This window comes from Apteryx mantelli, chromosome 14, assembly GCF_036417845.1.
Source record: "Apteryx mantelli isolate bAptMan1 chromosome 14, bAptMan1.hap1, whole genome shotgun sequence".
Taxonomy (NCBI): Eukaryota; Metazoa; Chordata; class Aves; order Apterygiformes; family Apterygidae; genus Apteryx; species Apteryx mantelli.
Window position 1 is genome coordinate 4343164 of NC_089991.1, and position 21841 is coordinate 4365004.

Here is a 21841-nt window from a genome sequence, read left to right on the forward strand (position 1 = left end):
TTTTGATATTTGAAGTTTCTCCTTTCCTTCCTGGATGCACAGAATTGGTTTTTTGACTTCGCCATTTTATTAACATGCCATTTTGTATGGATCTCATTTCTATCATATCACATTCCTGCTTTTATTTTGAAGTGGTTCAAACTCCTTGATTTAGTATCAGATCATGTGCTGACACGAGCATTTTTAAAATCTCTCCATGACAGAATTCAAAATTTCTCTGGTTTTATGAAGCAATAATTGCCAAGAGGTAAATAGAGCACAAAACAAAAAATCCTTCAGCATCCCATTTCAAGGGAGTGTTTCTGAGTCATACCAAAAAAGATGAATGACCTGAAGTTCATAAGACACTTCTAAGCATTAAAGGCAGAAGAAAAATTATGCTACATAGAGTATGAAAAGTTTATAAAAAGTGAAGGGAAAGAAAATCATCAGACAGAAACAGGCATAATACATACAACTATTGCTAACTCAGTATGGAAAGGAAGAGTAGCTATGTTTCTGAGATGCATCACTGTATAAAAACAAAAGAAAACCTTAGAATACTGAAAAGAAGAAGGTGCTCTTCCCTTTTGTGCTCCTCTTCCTCCCCACTTTTTTTCTTCTCCCCTTTTTTAAAAGGGTGTGTTGTGTGATGGGTTTTTATCTCCCCAGCCAGGTCCCCAGAACACATAATACTTAAAAAACACCTTTCTTTTTCTAGCCTATTCTCCACTACCTAAACTATCACTGCCTGGGAAAGCCTTTAAATCAAATATTTAACTAATAACATGTGCTGCTCATTAGCAGAGCCTTAAGCTCACCTGTGCTGCTCTGTTTCTTTAAAAGGACAGCATTCAAAGCACCCTTCATCCTAAGAAGCATTTTATTTGAGTTGTTATAGCTGTAGGCAGGAACTTAGCCTAAAGGAAATGCTTTTTCTTTTCCTAAAGACATCTATGAAGTTTAAAAGCATTCTTTCAAAAAAGAGGCCTGAATAAATAAAACTGAACACCAACACATGAAAAAAAGAAGTTTGATAGCTGAGTGAGGAAAATTCAATAAGGTAATGTAAATACTTTATAGAAATCAAGCTCTCTTAATTGTTTTCTTATGCTACTGATTTTTAATTTTAGTAGAGGAAGAAACTTTGCAGAATATTTTTCAGACTCTTTCTGTTCTTTTATTGCCAATATCTACTATAAAGTGTATCTAAAACTGTTTTAAGTGTACAGGATCATAGCTGTGAAAGTCAAGTCACTTCAGTTTTAAGAACTCCCAGCAAAGTTAAAACACTGTGTTTTCTACTTTGTACTCAAATCAAAGAAAGAACGAACAGTATCTCTTCCTCTCCATACGGTTTACCATTACAGCATAAAGGCTATTGTTCTTTGAAATATTTGTATCTGCTGGAACAAAAACAGTGAACTGAACAGATGCACTCTAAAAAAGAAATGCTGCTATGAGAAATGAGATCCATTTCAAGCTTTTTCTTAGTCATGCTAATAGAATCTGTTTCCAAGTACCAGTCCATTTAGCACTGATACTTTCTGCTAAATTTCTAGCCCACAGGTATGTCTGTGAGCCAAACCTGGCCATGTGAATGTGACTGGGCTGATTTTTTTTTGTTTTGTTTTTTTTGCGGACTGATATTGATGAATGTTCCTGTTTGGCTGCTATTATAATTGGGGTTTACTTTCCATCGGGAGATTGTTTTTAGGGGTCAGGAGATGGTAAACTTGCAATGTCTTAAGCCTTGTATGAGAGGAGAATGGCTATGTAAAGACCTTTACTTTCATGTCTGGGCTGAGTATCTGTTATAGACTACCCTTTATGTTCTTGGCCAAAGTGGTGTTTTCCTTCCAAATTTCTTTCTATTAAATGGAGAAAAAGTCCTTTTTTTCCCAAGACAGTACTGTGAGGATTACATAATTATTTAAGGTGTTTTCATTCTGATGTCATGAGAGGAACAGAAAAAGAAGTACAAACATGAGTAAATAAGCTATGCTGATATGCATTTACATACAGATTCAATTAAATTGCAAAAGGCATATGTAGACTCAAATAATCTGTAAATTGAGGAAAAAATGCTTAAACAATGCTGTAAGCAATCTCAGCCCTGTGTAAATACAGAGGAGATCCTATTTAAAAGGAATGTATACTCTTAACAGACAATTATAACCCAAACAAAGCCATGAGGCAGAAAATAGGAACAGGAAGGACTACAATGCAGACAGCCCAGTCCATGCTCATTGATGTACCTGTGTAGAAGTGTTTACAACAGCTCAAACCAAATCCAGTACTGGAATGCACAAAAGCCAGTAAGGCTTTGAAGCAGGGTTGGGGTGTCTGTACCTTGGTTTAGGCTTAGATGTACAACCAGCATAGCAATTACTTCAGCTGTAACTTTTCCAGCCCTCTATAAATCAAAGGATCATTTTATTTTTTTCTGTTAGTATACTGTGCAAATTCAGCTTGTATTCTTACTTTAAATGCTGCTATTTCACATTGTTTTGCCAAACCTACCAGTCAGATATTCAAGTACAGCAGCCATGTACACTGGAGCCCCAACACCAATTCTGTACTTTGGGTGACCTTTCTTAATATAACGTAGCATTCTTCCAACAGGGAATATGACCCCAGCCTTTGCAGAACGGGAAGTCTTGGTTGACTTCTTCTTTCCACCCCTGCTGGACATTTTGTCTGTATTGGATCTGGAACAGTACTCTATTTAAAAAAAAAGAAAGAAAGAAAAAAGAAATAAAACAAAAGGTTATCAATAAGGAATAAAACACTTGACTGTTTTCAAGTAGTAACTTCACTCTTCCTATAAAACTGCAAATAAGTTCACTTATTCTATAAAATAAAGTTTTGGACTGAAGCTGAAAGACCATATACTGAACTTCAAGACAAATTTTGGGGTGGGCAATGAACTAGGGTGCTGAAAATATACAGGCAAGTTGCTTTTTTTAGAGTATGTACAAGAATCTAAAATGTTATTTTATGCAGAATGTTTACTTGCCATTGTAACCTTGGCATAGTTTTATACATTAAAAACATAAGCCAGAGAACTGATTTTCTATAAATCTGCTTTGGAACTACTTTTCTGTAATTCCTAACAGATTAATAGTGGCACCATAAACGGAGTGAAGTGTGATAACTACCTAGCATGTAAAATAGACCTTCAACATGAAAGCAGAGAATGCTTTCTCCAAGGAGACACAAACCTTTGCTCTCCTGGAAAAACTGTTCACTGGACACTTGAACTGTGGTATAATTGCACCACTCATTAATGACTGTGCCTATTAAACTGGGTAACTGCATCCACTAAGACTTTCATAAAGCGTATTTATCTCCTTTAAAGAACTAGATTTTTCAAGCATGTGTGAATTTATAGAACAAAGACTTATGCACAGTAAACTATATCTCCTGTACATTAAAAGTGCTATTTTTGACAAATACCTGTGATAAACCTCTTGAGATCTGAACCTGCTGGAAGCCAGCTGTCCCCACACTGATGCTTGCACCACTAAGACATGCCTTCTAGGAATCTGATAAACTTCAATCTGCTACTTTTCCTTAACATAACAGTGCTCTAAACACCCAGCAGATATCTGACAACTGTATCTCAGTTTATGTCAGTGAAGAAACCTGCTGCTAATATAGCTGTCAAATGTATTTTTTTCTCTTTCATGTTTGCTCAGGCTGTAAGTAGAAGCTGGCAAATCTGAAGAGGTGGAGGTTTGCAGACTGCCAAGGTATTTTTGAAGGTTTAGGCAATGTTGTGGTTTTTGAAGTTAACTCCGAGGAAAGGAGACTGTGCACGTCTCCCTCTCCCTCCCTCCAGCATTTCTGAACTCCAGGGAGGCCAGAGGTATGCATTAGTGATACATATACCTCTGTACATCCTACTACTTTCCTTGCTGCCCAAATCCTATTTGATACAAATAGGAAGTTTGTGTGTTTATAGCCTTCTCAGTGCAACTTTTTTCAGCCCGCTTTTCTATCACACTGGTTTTCTGCTTCCCTTTTCAGTCTTCTCTCTTACATTTATCCTGGATTTTCTTCTTGAAACCTAACAGTTTGCCATATGAACCTAACAGTATTTGCCAAACTTCTGAATCCTCAGTGACAGAGAACTCTGAATTAGGCAAAACAGGTTCACCCAACCCAACTTCTGTTCTGTGCTGACATGTCCTGCAGTCTTTTAAATCTCAGTGAGTCACTAAAATCCACACTTCATAAGTACCAAACAAATCCCACTCAGGGTAACTAAAGAAACATTTGAGTATTGACCATTTCTTGCCCTCTCCACTTCCATGTTCTATTCTATGCTTGGATAACAGACTAAGCAAAGTAAGTGCAGCAGGCTTATGGCTTGCTAAGGGTAAAACAAATATTCCCATTTTATTAGCTTGGACACAGGTCAGGTTACATTTATGAAACTGATGTTAAAAAGCAGACAGGAAACTTTGGAGGGGGGAAGCCACCAAAAACACTGCTTCCTCTTTCTTCCACTGTGAACTCAGCGCTGTAATAACTCCTACTCCATGCAGAACAGAAGTCAATTTCCTTGTCTTAAGAAATTGCCTAGACTGAAGCATACAACTGAGTAAAAAAAAAAAAAAAAAAAAAAACCAAGAACAAAAAAACCCCACCCCAAAACCCCTTCAGTTAAGATTTGCAGTTTGTCGTTTAGTTAGCACTGTCTTTGCTAGCAGGAGAGCTGCTGTGGCTTTGTTGGCTATGAACTTTCTGCCTGCAAATATTCATGTAGTCCCTAGTCCATTTAGTCAAAAATGTTTACTGACTCAAACACCAGAAAAATAGGCATGAAAAATACCTGTACTTCTATTTTCTCCTATAAATCCTGTGTTTTCTAACTTAAAGTGAATGTTAAGAACTAATTTTTCCAAAGAAAAAACTTGGAGGCCTTAAGTGGTAAGCTTCTATTAACCAGTTGCCTAAGTGTTCAAGGCTGTAATCTTAGACACCAGAAAAGTCAGAATATATAGCATATTCTTATATTTTAATGACTTTATAGTAAGATATGTAGGTGGTAACTATGTGGGAATCTTAAATAGCTTGCAAGCCTAGCTAATGGAAACAAATATCAGGTTCTTTACTGACGGCAGGGGAAACCTCATGAACCTATGCATGCATGAGTTTCCTACACTGAAATATTAGCAGTGGTTGCAGTTACATTCATCTAAAGCTGTGCTAAACAATCTTTTCTAGTGGACTGAGTATTTAATCATGAAGTGTTTCCATAAGAAAGAAATTGGATTTTACACATCCACAATGCACAATAAAGTGCATTTTATATTATGCAACCCTTCTTAAAAAGGGTTATTATTCCCCTGGGAAAATCCATCCACTTTCTACAGCTAAGTGAGGACCCTGATGCAGAACAGAGTATTCTGGGAAAGTAAAAGCTGAAACTGCATGCCCCACGTAAACTATTGGTCCTACCTTCTAACTGGTGTAAGTACGAATCAAGACTGGCAACAATAAACAGTGTATCTGCACTTCTACAAAACACACATCCAGTAGACCTGCTCATTACAATGAACAAATTCAATCCAGACTATTTTCCCCAAATGAGAAAACAAAACTTGTGTTTCATGTACAAACAAGAAGGGAATGGTGTAGAAAAGAAGGAAGCAAATAACAGCCCTGACTTTTTCTGAAAAAATTCCAAAAGTTCCACTGTGTGTCCCCTGATAGCTGGGTAATGCCAGCTGAGGGGTAGAAAGGGGAGAAGGCCCATGGAATCCCTATTCAATCTGGTCTCCTTTTGGAGTGATGTGGATTTGAGATCTCACAAAGCTTCTCTGCAGGTGGTTATGGTTTTTAATCTATGGAATTTAGTTTACTGAGTTTATGGGATAGTCAGAATAGCTGGAAGAGAATATGAAAGTCCTTATATCCTAATGATGTTTTTTTTGTGTGTGTGGGGGGGGAGTGTCATTCCAGCTATGAGCTGCTAGAACATTTGGAGTAAGGTATGAGGAAAATATGGAGCAATACAGCATTATTGCCAAAGCAGCTTTGAAGGAGCTCTGTAAATGCAACTTGCCCAATTTAAAAATCTAAATGGAAGATATACATGGATGGCCATGCTAAAGCTGGTTATATAAGGAGATCAAAGAGCACTACCTTTTCATTTTTAGTTCCAAGGAAATGATTCTCTTCATAGGAACTACTTCTGTAACTCTACCCTTCATATGTGGGGAAAAAAATGGGTACTGTGCATCACTGTCTCTTGCTATATTTCATCTATCTACAGTGATGCTCAGTCTGTGAATGTCCTGCTGATTGCCATCAGTCTATCAAACCAACCTCCCCTACCAGGCTTGATCAAAAAGCTTTGCTGCTGGTTTCCAACACCTTTCATCTGGTGTTCAGATGTTCTTCCTTCTAAACATACTATTTTATATTTAATACCTGCAAGCCTCCTGTCATCTGTGGCTATCTAAAACCCATATAAACCTACTTAACCATATACAAAATGGTGTATTTTTCTCTTTCATAATGAGCTTATTTTACCACCCCTGCAAATTCTAGAGGCTAATGTCCCCCTTTATTTCATATTGCTGGTCACACTTCTCTCATTAATACTTGGGATAACCCTGGACCTATCTTGACAATTAACCTGATCCTGTGAGACACTGTACATTAAAGAACTTTCTAGCTGTAAGCTTATTTACAAGGAAAAATTTGGCCCAAATCAGAAAGGTGGGGGGCATATATATTGAACAAAGCAAGAACTTCTGGAACTTTTAGTATTAAAAGCATTATGTGTTACTAAGTGAAATGGGATAATAAGCTTGAGAGCTTCTTGTCTCAAGGATCCCATTCTTGCAACATGTAATGAATTTCTAGATCTTTAGATGTTGGGGGTGAAGGGAGGGAATTTCCAGTTAAGTTTCAAGTAGCACTTTTAATTTTGCCAACCACCTAATCTAGCCTGGCATGGAAGAGCAGAAGAGCTTTTTCAGGCTTAATTACAGATTCAGGATCATTACTTTGTAGAACCTGTTTGTCCTGCCTTTGAGCAGAGGGACAGCCCAATGACCTCTCAAAGTCTCTTCTCTAGTTCTAGTCTAGGGCCACAGAGAAGGGAAAGAGGAGAGCTCACGTGCAACAGCCGCAACAAAGTTCATTGAAGGTGAATGTGAAGAGAGTAGCAACAGATCAAAAACTGAAGAAAATGGTGTGTTTTACATGTTCTCAAGTGTTATCTTTGTAACACCAGAAACGCTGGAATGCTGCCAACACTAATGAACCAGAGCTGTTTGCTGAGTCATTGGTAACCACCAGATGAGGGAGGCAGTGCCAACCACAGGGAGCTTTATCACATGTACCATAGCATAGCAGAAAAGATCTGTGCAGGAAAAGAAAAATCACAGTTAATGGACCAGTCTTTTTCCTTTCTTTCCCCTCTCCTGCCTTTGCAGTGAAGTTACTGAGAAACTTTCACAAATGCGCAGGTTCTTCAAAGATCAGACAATAGAACGGTTTAGTTTTGATGTGACAGTTCACAAAATTATCACTGTGGTTATCAGGAGATATCACTGAGAGGTGAACTTGCCTAGTTCACCTTTGACTTTGATTCAAACTTAGCGCTATAGTCTTCAGTGGTTCTGTTGTGTAAGTACCTGATTCACAGACTTCTGAAAAACACTTAATGACTGCATTCAGATTCATACTGCTTTCTGAGGTCTCAAAATCCACAGAAATGAAAATTTGATGGTAAGTTAACTTGGCTCACAGCAAAGATTTAAGCTACAGGGCTCCTCTGCTGTCTGGTCTTTGAGCCAGATATAAATTCTCTAAGAAACAAAATATTCACAGGTACTGATGAAATCAGTATAATAAACATTTTTCTGTTTGAAATTGGCTGTTGCAACTCTGGCCAAATTCTTCTGTATGAAGATAGATACTCCCCTAAAAGCATACTTAAACACAGTCTTCCTAAAATGCCTATAGGCATCTGTTTTTCTGAAAGGTTTAACATCATATTTGGGAGTACAGCCTGAACATCCTGGTAAAATGATGCATAATGTCTAGTGGCTCAAATATCAGTACTTCATTAGCTCAGTTAATTTGACCCTTTTATCAAACAGTAGCAGTAAAAAAAACCTTGCTATTAATAGCTGTCAGATACTGGTTCTTACTTACCAAATTACTATGAATGCTATTGCTGTTCTGATCATGAGCTTACATTGGTATATTAATTGCACTCAACAAAACAGATGATTAAATTTAGATCTACAGGATCCCACCAGCACATGTAGCGGAATGCAGGAGACCTTTACTCCAATAGGATAAATACAAAGATTAAGTAGATTTTCTCTTCTTCCCAGTATAAGAACTAAACTGTTTATTTTTGTATCACAAGAGATTAACTGCAACACTGTTTTCTTTCCGTTTCAAAAGATTAACAATGTAAGGGCTGCCATTCCATCTTCAATCTATTTATGTACTACAATAATAGCTGCTCAGTGAACTCTTTTTGAAAAGGTGCATTTGAATTTGCTTTGACAACTAGCTTGCTCTATTCTTGGCTAATCAGAAGCTAGTCTGGCATATTTATAAAATGCATTGCTTATAGAGTCTGTATAAAATGGTCTCTAATAATGCCTGCCTAGCACAACAGTGTCTTGGTCTATGACTGTGGTTCTTAGGTACCACAGTAATAAAGGAAGAGTTAATCACTAAGTAATTATTTGGTCCGACTGATTTCAATTTTTAGCTGAAGTGTTCTATCAAAGCAGTAAATCTTTGTGGTTTGAAAAGGTAAAAATAAAAATACCTCTGGTAGAAAAGAGGAGTAAAACTAGTTGCAAAACAGCTATTAATTTCTCATCTGAAAAGGTAGCATTACACATGCATATATTTTCACTTGAAAAACTGAGAAAATATTCTTCATCTAGGAATGCCCCATAGATCTTCATTTTGTTGAAGGCTAAAATCTTCCCATAATAATAAAGTGAAGGAGGGAAGAAGAATACTTTTGCCAAATCCGTGTGCTGAACTGAATACTATTACACAATTTTATTTAACTGGCAAAAGTCCCTCCCTCCCACCACGGCTCTGAAACACCAAAACAAATACCCACTTAACATGCAAACCTTCTGTATGAACAGTACTGGGAGTGTGAGAAGAGTTTTAGCTGGGCATCCTGCCACCAATAATCAGGAAAATGTAAATACAATTGTCTTCACTGACCACTGTTGGGAGTACTGACATAAAAACAAGCCCATTTGTGCACTACAGCATTTTGTATGTTAGGAAGCATAGAATTCAATAAGAGAACCTTAAATCACTGGACTGCTTATGAGTTCAATCTATGTTCAGAAAAAACTGTTTCAAAGAACACTTCAAGAACTTTTGTCACTTGACATTTTTGAAAGAAGGCAAAAATTCACTACAGAATGTGGATATTTTCAAGGCAAAATCCAGATGAAGTATGAAACTGAAAATATACTGTATACGGCTGAGGGGAGGGAGTGCAAGAACTCAACTCACTGAAGAGGCTGTGGATGATGTGATTCTAGTATCTGTACTCCTTTGAGAGCAAGGACCATGAGCTGAATCCTGGCCACCATCTCTTTAGGAGCTGCATTTCCCTAACAAATGAGCAAACACTGCATTCTTTCTATAAACACTGGATCTACCATGTTTCTTTTCTAATTCTACCTATAGGAAGCATTGAGCTGATAAAACCTAATGGTCACTGGACTGTCCACTGGATCAATATTCCTTCACCCCCAAAAAGCATTTTGAATTTGGGGGGGGGGAGGGAGGACACGACACTATGGATCAATTCCATTCCCTTCCTCTCTTATTCCTATCCTTATATTATAAGCTTGCTGGTGCAGGGCTACCTTTTATGTAGAAAAGACAATTGGCCCTGATCCTGACTGACCAGGTTGCACAAAAATACTTCTGAATTTGAGTAAACAAGATTTTGACCATTCTTCAGGAATGTGAATATTTCACATGTCTTATCAAGAAAATATCTTTTATCAAAACTGCTTGCTGTGTATTGGAATTTTATCCACAAAAACAGGAAAATCCTGAAGACATTTAAACATATTAAATTCTTTTAACAAGTACTTAAGTTTGCAGTGACAGGATTTTCTTTTTAGTAATGCTCATCTATCAAATAAAAAGTGTTTAAACATTTTTCCTATGTTAATATAATTAGGTAAATTCTAGTTTTATCACTAAATTATAGACCTAATTATGGTTAAATCTGCACTGTCAACATCTGGCTTTACCAGCAATCAGAAAAGTATGCCTTGTGTGTGAAAGGTCATGATACATAACACAGCAAAATAACCTGGAATCATCATTTGGTCCAAAACAACACAATTCCTGTCTTTCAGACTGCTTTAAAAAAAAAAAAAAATTGTCTAGGGACCCCTTGATTCAAAGTTTCACATAACCAACTGTGTTAAAATGTTTGTCAATGCAACTGTAATTGTCTTGTTTATGCCTAGATCTTTTTAACTCCAAGTTGTGCATAGGAACCCAGGTGCTGATTTATTAATTAATCACTCGCTCCTTAGTTCATTTATTTCTACCTACTCTTAGGGATGGGGGGAGGCAGTAGATCTGAACAGTTCCCTACAGACCTGTTGCTAAGTGACAGCCACACACAGTTGTGGGGGAAAAAATGGTTCATTTGTACGGTCAAGAGATAATAATAAGCCTCATCCAAACGTACTTCAACAACCAGTCTCCTTTCAGCAACACAAATGAAGCAAACTCAGTCTTACACCACTGTGCTTGCGCATAAGCTGGTCCTGACTGCCTGCTTCATATATGCAAATATATGGGCCTTCTGCAACTTACTTGCAAAGATTACATAGGAAACAAAAGGACTATTGGAAGATAAAGTTACAGAAACAGTTTGTTCCCATTACTGTCTCCTACATGCACAAACATGTCAGTTTTCTGTCTAAATCTAGGCACTCATGTGATATACCTTGTGCTTACTCTAAAGAACCTGCATTCACCTGCATCTTGCAGTACTTGCAGTCCCCTACGAGAAACACCCACACCCAGAGACAGTCTGTATAGGTTGCTCAAATCCTGCAGGCAGACATATTGCAGGCTATACAAGAAGTGACAGTTCTAAAATAATAAGGGGCCCCGTTCCAAGCGCAGTGTTTATTTCCACTACTCTTAGATGCTTCTGATTGCTTTGCTTATGGTTTTAAAAATGTCATTTTGCTTTTTTATTAAGTCATTAACATTTGGCAGATAACTCTTATGCCACAGTTTCTTCATCGCAAAGTAGGATTTACTGAAAACGTGTTCTGCTGCTTTTTAGCCGTGCTTTTTGCAGTCTCTCTATATTATCTTTTCCTATTGAGGTGCAAGAGAGAAGAAGAAAAGTCTATACGTGTACATAAGGGCAGAGAAAAGAGAGAAATCTTGGTTCAAGACTAATGATTCCTTGAAATCACTGTGCGATGCAAGTGTATGCTGGGTGTTCACTGGACTCATTCCAATCTTAATACCATAACCCAGATGCAGATTCAATAAAAATAAGATTCTACTGCCACCATTATGCTGGGAATGGAGTGGATTTCCTGGTTTCAGTGAAGACAAACCAGGAAAACAAGACAAAAAAAAAGGGGGGGGGGACAAACCTCGCAGCTCAGCTCGGATCCCCAATTTTCTTTCCAGTAAGGGGCGGGGGGGGGACGACAGGACCCTTTTCTCTCTCCTCGTCCGCCCCAGCTGCCGAAGTCGCTCCCCGCCCCCGCGCTTCAGGGGATGCGGGCGCCGCCTCGGGCCCCCGCGCCCCCCGCGAGGGGCCCGAGTGTCGCCGCCGCCGCCGGGCCCCGCGCCCCCCGCGCCCCCTTCCCCCCTCCCCGCCCCAAGCGGTGGGCGAGTAACGGCAGCCCCGCTCCGTCGGCGGCGGCGGCGCTGACTTACGGCGCGGCTCCCGGCGGCAAGATGTCTCCCGGCGGCGGCGGCGGCGGCGGCCCCGCTCGCGCTGCCGCTCGCGCTGCCTCGGCTCAGCCCGCGGGGCCAACGGGGACGGGGCTCGACGGGGCTGGCGGCGAGCTCCCACAATGCCTCGCGCGCCCGCGCGTCACATCCCTCCCCTCTCCCCCCCCCGTCACCCCTCCTGCCGCGGCTCCCCCCGCCCACGCGCGCGCCCCCCCCCCCCCCCGCGTGGCGCTCTGTGTGGGGAGGGCGGGCGGCCCCGCGCGCCCTGAGGGAGGCCCCTCCCCCCCCCTCCCCTCACGGCGTCCGTTGGCGCAACGGCCGCGCGCGCGCGCTCCCCTCACAGGGCGCCGCTCGCCCCTCGCTCCGCGGCGGCCTCGCAGCGGTGTGGCCTGGCGGGGGTGGGAGGCCTCCCGCGTCGCCAACCGCAAGCGTCCGCCCTCGTCTCCCCTCCGCGGGGGAGTGCGGTGCTGCGGCCCCTGCGGCGGCGGGCTCCCATGCCAGGGCTCGGCCTGCCTATTCAGAAGCCGCGTCCCTGCGTGGAGCCGGGGCCTTGGCACCGTTTCTTCCACAGCTGCTTGCTCCCCCCCCACACCCCCCCCCCCGCCTCTAGCCAGGCCATTGTGTAAAAATGTGTTCACTCTTAAATCTTCGATGGAAAGGCAGAAAAAAAAAGGAGGGTGGGGAGGACAAAGCATATGGCTAATGCTGCTTTCTTCTCTAAATGAAGTTTCTGGTTTGGGGTGTGTGTCAGGGGGAGACTGATTCTTTACTGCTGTCACAATACACACATGCTCTTTCTGCTCTCTTCATACTGTACAAAAATGGCTTTCTGCCATTTTATAAAGGCCCCAGATGGAGCTTTGGGAGGAATTTCTGCATTAGAGACACAGATGTCATTGAGTGCACCTTGTGTCGGGAGAGCCTGCTTGCTGCTGCCGCTTTCCATGAGGTCCTGCCCTCCGACCTGTACTGGCAAAGGCCGAGGGCAGGAGCCTATATCCTTTCACCGCTCCCTGCTCTCCTGCCTTTTCCCGGTTGCCCTCCCTGCCAGCCAAAGAGGGCAGCTCCCACAACGGGTCTTGGCTGTGGGACTGACAAGTTATAACACATTGCCTCTGCGTTTATTGGGACCATTGGAAGCTGGTGTCTCGAACACCATGGGAGATGCCTGACTCACTGACACTCCCAGACCCTTCTGCTGCGACCATCTGGGCTGAGCGTTCCCTCTCTTCAGTGCCCAAAGCCCTCCACAGGAGCAGGCTGCCGGCCCATAGCGTCCAGACAGCCGCTTCCTCTGTGTCCCATGCTGTTCTTTCATGGCTAGAGCTGTGACAGGTGATGGTGGCCCAGTGACATTAACTGTGGGGCAAGGGGTGAGGAGGGATGAGGGGAACAGGTAGTGGAGGCCAGGAGATTCTTCTCTCCCTCTCTCTCTTCACGTCAACCTCCCCCCGTGCTCCAGATCTCCTTATTTTGCTCAGTATCAGCACATATTTATGGTTCCTTTGTCACAGAAATTGAAAGCAGAAAGGAAGAGCATGGCATAAAGGCAGAATGAAAAATGGGGACCTGGGGACAGCTTGCATAAAAAAAAGGAGGGTTACACATTTCGCCAGTCTGAGAAACATCACTCGAAAAGTTTCTGAAATAAGGGGAGAGGAATCATTACACATACAGAGCTGTGTGCAATGCAGCGTTGGAACTACACTAATGAATCTCAGTCATTATAATTTTGATGTTGTCATCCAAATATATGGCCAGGATTGCTCTTTTTTTTTTAAATGCTGCTGAACTCTTGGTCTCCCAAGATATCATCTTTCGTTATGTTTCTGTGCAGCACACTGTCATATGCAGCCTTGGTCTGACTGTGCTCCCTGAGTGCTAATTGTAAACTGAATACTATTCATACATTCAATTTTGCCTAACAAAGACTCCCTGCTAAGTAAAGTACCATATAGTCCGCGATTGCCCTTAACCTAAGGATATAGATACAATACTTAATAGGCCATCTGCTGTGGCTCATCTTACACAGCTGAGGATATGCGATGCTTTCTCTGTGTTATCATCCACACACACCACCATCTCCCTCCCACCTCCTCCTCCGCATTCACACCACAGCGTAGCTCCGCTCCCTTTTTTCTTACGGGTAGTGCTACCCACACAGCAACCCTTCCTGTACGCTGTGTGCAGAGCACAGAACAGAACTTGTCCTCCAATGCTTGTCTCTTCCCACCCCATTCTGCTGTCACCCCCACAAATTTTATTAAAAAAATAATACCGAATATCTCTGTTGACAGGACAAGCTGCAAAGGCCTATGATGAATTTAAAGTGCCTGTAACATTGTTTATTTAATGGGGTTGATGCAAGGCTGCATTTCAAGGCGAAGGGACCTGACCTACAAGGGCAGATGGAAAGACTTATCTGGGAAACCAGTGCAGGTAGCTTTCCATGCTGTTTTACCATCATTTTTCATTTTGTTTGTTTTTTAAGGGAAGTCTCTGGATATTGTGCTTTTGAAGAAAGCCTTCAAAACAAAATTGTTGAATAATTTCTGGAGTGACAGCTGCTTGAATTTGCAGAGGGCCTGAAAAAATTTTTTTGTGGGATAGCTTGGACCATCTACTACAGCAGACCCTAGCACGGAGATCGGTGTTGATCATTTTAATGTTAACGTTGACTACCTTCCCACCTTCCCACCAAAGCACATATTTATCATACCGAATATCTGCCGGATCTGCAGAGAGTGCTCATTTTGGATTAGCTTTGAAAGCACACAGTGTGGCACGAATGGTTGCCTAAAAGGGAGCGCTGCTTACAAAGTCTGCGAAGTTGCAGGACATAAGCTATCAGTAAAACGAATCTTGGCTTAGGTTGTATTCTGTTTGCCAGTTTAGAGTTGTATTTATTTAGATATAGAATGATAAAAAGCACCTTTCCAGAGTTCCACCATCATTATGATTAATATAAACAGTTCATATTCTTACATTCTTGTATTCTTGCTTCATTTTGACACAATGACTCCGTAATCAATTTCAGCAACCTCAAGGGACTATTTGCAGAAGATAATAGTTCTGAGTGACTGGGAATATAAACACTTAACTTGTTTATGCAGCATAGGTGGCAGAGAAGGAAATATTACTAGGGAGGGGACAGAGCAATGTGGGAAGGGTTGTGGCTGGTGGTAATCCTCTTAAACTCAGATAAGCATTTTCACTTTAGGATAGCTGTGTAAATTCTGAATGTGTCAACTCATTTGTCACTGGCTTTTCGTGTGTTTATTATATCGGATATTCACAACGCAAGTCTTAGGTTACTTCAGTTTGCTGAAATATCTTTACGGAATTCAGTGTGCAAAGCCCACAGATTCCTGCTGTTTTCCTTTCATCTTCATATGGTCAGGAGAAAGGACGGATTCCTCAGGCACAACCTATTTCTCTGAAGGGGCTATCTGAAGCTATTGCTTTTTGCAGACTATACTACTAATCTGTGCTTCAGTTAACTCCTTGTAGTCAGGTGACAGTCACATATATGTACCTGTAATACTTTTAATGCAGTCAACATTCTTGCCTTCTGTATCAATCAGGCACAGTGACCTCTTACCAAATCCAGTCAATGGTCATCACCCTCTTTAATGCAACACACAGAGGCCTAGTATCTGTCCCATTGACAGCAGAGAGTATTAACTGTGATTTCCATAGGGCTGACACTGGCCTTTATAGACTGCTCTAATCCACCGTGGTTGTTACTGTCTTGAGAAATTCTGCACTACAATAGCTGAATGTGTATGGAACAGGTCTTTACTTTTCTTTCACTTCACATGGGCTTCCAGCCACCATAAAGATATGCAGATTTCCTGTTATTCAAAATTAGCACATCGAGCTCATGAGCAACTGCAAGTGAGATCAACCACAAATGCTTGGGCCTGATGCTGGAATCATGGCATGAATTTTGATACCTATGTTGTGCAGGGTCAGAACCACTGATCTTAATGATCCCTTTTTAGCTTTATAACCTAGACAGAGGACTGTAGTTTGGTTTGCAGCATACTTCAAAAACTGACAACTGACTTTTTTGTTGAAGTGAGCTGCCATTTTGCATTCAGCTTGAAAGATGACTATTGCCATTCTCTACCACAGATGAACAGAATTCATTCCATTTTCAGATAGTCACTCTTTGCTTTGACATTCACGTCCTGACAGTTGTGAGCCTGCTTACCCTCTTCTGGACAAGGAAAACAATTATTTTTTCCTGCTTTGACATTCTCATGGCACTGTTGACTCCATATTATTTCCAGATGTGTTGTTCTGTAGCAGAAGTGCCAACTGGTGCTAGTATGTTATGGTTAGAGTAATACTTTCAGAGCACAAGAAGTGGATGTCTGTGATTCATTTCCCAGGTTGCTAGATAGAGATAAGTTAGAACAGATAAGCGACTTTGGTTCAAAACTTTTGGAAAACAGACTACCTTTTATTTTTTTCCAAAAATGAAGTTTGTGACAACCAACTTTTCTGAATATCTTATGCCATTTTAGTAATTGCTTTCTTCCAGGAAAATATGAACTATGGAAATTTTTATGAGTGGTTATACCCTCTTTCAAAAAAGTCTTTAATTATTTTGAAAATGTTTTAAAAAAAAGATGAGATTTTTTTTAAAGGAATGGAAACTTCATCCATTTTGAATCTGGAAAATGAAAACAGCTATGACACTTGCACTTTTTAACCCAGGTTGTGAAATTACTTATGCAGCTCTGACTCAAAAAAATGCCCAAATCTGTAAAATCATAACTGATCTGTAGAGTAGGGATAATATTGACCTCTCATATAATGTGTTTCAAAACCTACTTCTTCAAAATAAAAGCGAAATGTCATTATTTTAAGCTATAAAATTGGTAGCAATATTGCAGTATGACACAGTGACAGAGGAAACTTAAATGCATGTCTCCCAGCAGTATGGAAGAAGCTTGCTCTAAAATAAGGCTGAAACACAGTGGAGCACGCAGAGAAAGACTTGTCCACCTCTTATGTGTAGTCAGCCTTCTGCTCTGTGCATAACTTGATTCAGGCTGTACATTAAGCAAAGCAGTTCATTTCCTTCTGTTATTCAGAAACAGCCCCTTGCATGACTGCATTTTTAATGCCAAGTGGCTGGGGAAAGTTCTGTGTTATTGTGCAAACAAGGCACTCAGTCTCAGAGCTCTGATTTGTACGAGTAAGTCCCAGGATCCAAAATTGTGTTCCATGATGATCTGCTCGGTGGTTACTGGTAGCTGGTGGAAAGCTTGGTGGATACTCATGCAGTAATAGCTCATATTTCTTATTTTTAGTTATTAAATCCCTTTGCTTCCCCAACATTAATTTTCCATGTAAGCAATAGCTATAGTTGCTAGAGGGATTTTATATAATTGCAGGTGGTAGGAGATACAGTTGGTAATTGCAGAAATGCAGAGGGAGATGTCCAGGAGATGATCTTCTATTAAGATGTGGCCGTTGCTATGGAATACTTTACTAACTGCTGTTCTGCATGAGAGCTCTATGATACATCATTTCAAATAAGAGGTTATTTTTAAAACAGTCCCATTTCTTTGCCTGCAAAAGCAAAATCAGATCACCTCTCTAGGGAATATTAATTAAGAAAGCTCCTGTGCTGGACAACAGACATTAGATAGAATATAGTTCATGAAGGAGTCAAGAGAATTAGAGTCCGCCATAATACCAGGCAGCAATGAAGTCAGAGAGATTTCATATTCACCTCATGAATCAAACCCTACTTTTTGAATTAAACATTTTCTTTTGTTGAAATATAGATATAAAAATCACCAACCATCACAGGAAACAAAAAATTATCAGAAGCTAGCATCCTCAGTTTAAACTGAACTTCATAAATTCATTCATATCTGAGACGTTGTTTCTTCTGTTTATTTTGATGTATTGTTCTCTGTGCAGACAAAGGAGTACAGAATGAAGAAATGATGGTGCTGGATGCTTGTTTGTGATGGAGACAGAAATCTGAACTGTGCTGGCATGTTGATGTCAAAAGTAGTGCCAGTCCACATGGTCCCGGTGTGCCTGCTGATGGACCCAAAGAGCTTGGTAGTGCTGAGAGTACAGTAGCTGCACTATCAGTTTGTAAGGGAAAGTTTCTCCTTCCCTGTTTGGGAAATGTAATGAGAGTGGATTAAGAAAACAGTCATGAATTGTAAATTTAGTGATGCTGGCTCTACAGCTTTTGCCAATTCACTACTGTCACTCTTTAGCAGTCTATTTTTAGCTCTTTGTGGAGTTGAAATCTCCAGAAAAGCTTTACATGAAGACAATGGAAAAAGTTTAATTCAGTAATATACATGAATGACAAGTTCTAGTGCGTGTTTTGCTCATCTGAAATCTTCATGTTGAGATATGTTTGTACAATGACTGAAACGTGAACTTTTTCTCATGGCATGGGCAGAACAAAACTTTAAAATAAAGGAGAAACAAAGCAACATCTCCCTCTACGGGAATCACCTGTACTGCACCCCAGACTCTTTTGTCAGCTGAAATCTCTAGCAGTGCTGACTACCTATTTGGAAGGCCTTATCAGCTGCTCCTGCTAATTCCAAATGGGCTGTGTAGGCTGACTGAACAGATGCTAAGGGTATGAACTATAACCAATTATTTCTAACTAAAGTCGTGATTCCTTGACAACTATTCAGAACTCGTGCTTTTTAAGAGTTTACACATGTTAATGAGGAACCAAATGATTGTTGTTGGGTTTTGTTTTTTCTCACGGGCTTTGCTGTTAGCAATATGATTGTGCTTGTATGTCCTGCTTTTGATGGGGTAACCAGCATACAGCTCCAGTCAACTGTGTATCCCCAAGTGAACAGGTCCCTCCTTCTGTCATTCTGCATGGCCCTGGAAGAAGAAGGAACCATGTTGTTTTAGCCATTACAAAGGGAGGAAAATATCACTATCCTGAACCCGAGCAAAGATATAAGGATGTCAGGCAGATTTTCTTCTGTCCTCTTTTGACTATATGACTGGACACAATAAAAATAAGCAGGTGCCTGTGACATAATATAACTAGAAGAGAAAAAAAATTTGGCAGAAAAATACTCATTGTTCCTTTATTTGGATAAAGCCCTACAATTCATTTTGAGATATGCTCTTCCCTCCTATTTGCTTCTTGCTAATTCATCTGATCACATATTTGTTCATTAAAAATGGCTTATGGAAAGCATTGGGGTGAATATCGATGAGACATATGCCACGATATTTGTTTGGAAGTGCTTACAGGGCCTGAAGCTTGTGGGTCAGCCAGTCAAGCAGAATTAGTCTTGTCTGTCTGTTGACCTGTGCCATGACTTGAATTATGGAAAACAAAGCATTCTCCAGGTGATAGTTGTGGTGAATACTTTCCAAACAGTTCATGCAATAGAAATACTGTCACGTAAAACATTTATTAGATTATAAAAGAATATTAAATATGAATATGAAACACATTAATGAAAACCTAAATCCTTCTATGTACTATTTTTGAAAAGAAAACAGTTAGCATTTGGTGACTTGCTGAGTATACTAATTATTGTGAATAGCTCCCAGAGCTTGGGAATATGCCTCTTAAATTAATTTTTGATTTCCCTACATGCTACGTACTAAATTCTCGGAGGTCTTTGCCTCATTAATGTGATAACATTTTTTTAAGGTATGGCCAGTTTCTGGAAAACAAGACATGTAGTTTCATGCTAAATTACCCTTGACAGACATGGAAACGTACTAGTGCACAGCATTTCTCCTGAGTACACTTCATATTCTTAAACTGCTCTATAGATTATTTTTCCACTGAACTTGCTTTTTAGATACTAAAATAAAGAAGAGAAAACAAAATCCTAGTTTTCTTTCAGTGCATGATTTGTTAAAAACAGAGGCATGCAGGAGTCCCGACAGAAATTAATGTCAACACACTGCCCCAGTCCCACTACCCTCATTATCATATGTATGCATCGTGTGTTTTGCATGTGTATATGCAATTAATTAAGTCTACTCTTATACAATTATTTGAAATACATCTGTGGAAACTGGATTTGGCCAGAGAAATAACATCTGGGTGCTTAAACCACTAGCTCAGTCCTTCTTCATAAAATATATTCTTTTTTTTTTTGGAACTGAGAAGACTTCTCTTGCTTCTCCTCAGATCCATATGCATTTCAGAATACGTCTCTGTTGTGGTGGCCAGCATTTTCAAAGGGACTAGTGATTTTGCAAATCAGATCCTTTAGACATGTATCTATTAGGCACCTGGAAACAGAGCTATAGAAATCATTAATCACTGCAGAAAATCTTGCCTAGTATTTTTTTTTAATGGGATGTGTCATGGGATCTTTCCTAAGCCCCATACTACTGAAAAGGAATGCTTAAGCACCTCTGCTCTATGTATGAGGACATGATGCCATTAAAGAGCTCAGCCAGCAGGTGGAGTTTAAATTGCATTTAAATAGCAGAGCTTTTGACTCTAATTAAGACTTAGCTGGAACTGTGCTGCTGGAAGTCTCTCAGTGACAGTTCTGAAAGAGCTTTAGGGTCACTAAAGCTTCTGTCAGCTGTCAAACCATCTATATGTAGGCTTCAAAGATAGCACATACAATTTATGAACTTGTTCACATTGGTTTTGGAGTAATGTGGAGGAGTGCTAAATAATTGACATTATGTGTAAATTAAAAAAGAAAAAAAGCTGCCAATTTTATACACACCTGAATTGACAAGAAAGGAGAAGAAGCACTCAGCTGAACTGAATTCCCAATTTCAGCTTTTCTCTCTCCTTTCTTTCTTTTTTTTTTCTTTTTTTTTTTTTTTTGCATTGGTTCATAAGAGGATAAAGAACAGTCAGGAGTTGAGGGTAATGCTCCACTCAAAGCTGTATTGAGCACAGAAAAAAGACTAGAGGGTCAAGAAATAGCTGACAAAAGACATCATGCTACATTGGTAGCAATGGGAGGTAGATTTGAAAAGGGTTTATTACATCTGTCACTAAGTTTTATTATGAGTATAGTTCTGAACAACAGCCAAAGCAAGAGAAACTAGAGTTGGCCGACCCTTCTAGGCAGGATATGTCGATGGCTGGCATCTGCCTGGGAACGAAGCCAGATTCCAAAGCTTATTCCTCCATCTTAGAGATAAACTGTGTGGTCTGGCACCACTTTATCTTGCACTGCAAGGCCTGGCGTAAGTTAAAAAACAAGGCCTATCGTCTGATTTATAAATGGTGCTCTAATAAGCTATTCTGTTCTGGAGACAGTTGCTGCTATTTTCCACAAATCAGTATGAAAGGTGTGTAAGACTGTGGAGAAGATCATAATCAACGTATGCCTTGGCTAATAAAAACATAGAACAGGCATCTAGAGGAGTCCTTATGTCACAGTTTGGGACAAAAAATAAAGTTGCTCCATGCTATAGTGATTTGAAGGGTGAAATTTTGCACCTCCCCGGCAGGAATAGCATGCAGAACTTCACAGAGGTGCGGTCTATAAAGCCTAAAGTAATACTGGACACACAGGCAGGCAGGAGCATGCAAATAGGGAAGGGGAAAGCCAGCTAGACAGGCAGATCAGGGCCTGCCAGGTTACCCTGACATCCTCGGAGCTATGCAAGAGAAGAAAGGGAATTGGCAACCACTGAAAGCATGCGATGACACAACCCTATTGCTGCAGAGACAATGCGAATTACAGGCAGAACACTGAATAAAAAAATACAGGCCGAAATTTCAGTTGTAGAGACTACAGGAAAGCTACTGCTTTAATCTAAAATATGTTCTTGAACTGGTGGCGCTAAACCTGTGGCAGAGGACTCAGAGTGATGCAAAACAAAAAGCATATTTGGAGCAGGTGACACAGGTTGGTAGGCTTGCAGAAAACTG

At 40.5% G+C, this 21841-nt stretch overlaps 1 protein-coding gene across 5 annotated transcripts in view; it reads right to left on the bottom strand.

The window, feature by feature from the left end:
• Window positions 1–12067, bottom strand: part of MACROH2A1 (macroH2A.1 histone) — a 51375-nt gene extending 39308 nt beyond the window's left edge. For 4 of the 5 annotated variants that reach the window (XM_067305180.1, XM_067305178.1, XM_067305179.1 and 1 more), the window contains exons 1-2: window positions 11935–12067; window positions 2503–2703 (exon numbers count right to left, since the gene is read on the bottom strand). In XM_067305180.1, the coding sequence (XP_067161281.1) occupies window positions 2503–2674 (172 nt within the window). In that variant the 5' untranslated portion in view covers window positions 2675–2703; window positions 11935–12067. Of the gene's footprint in view, window positions 1–2502; window positions 2704–11645; window positions 11663–11934 lie in introns of those variants that run through there. The other variant, XM_067305177.1, reaches the window with a different exon arrangement.
• Window positions 12068–21841: the final 9774 nt, after the last annotated feature.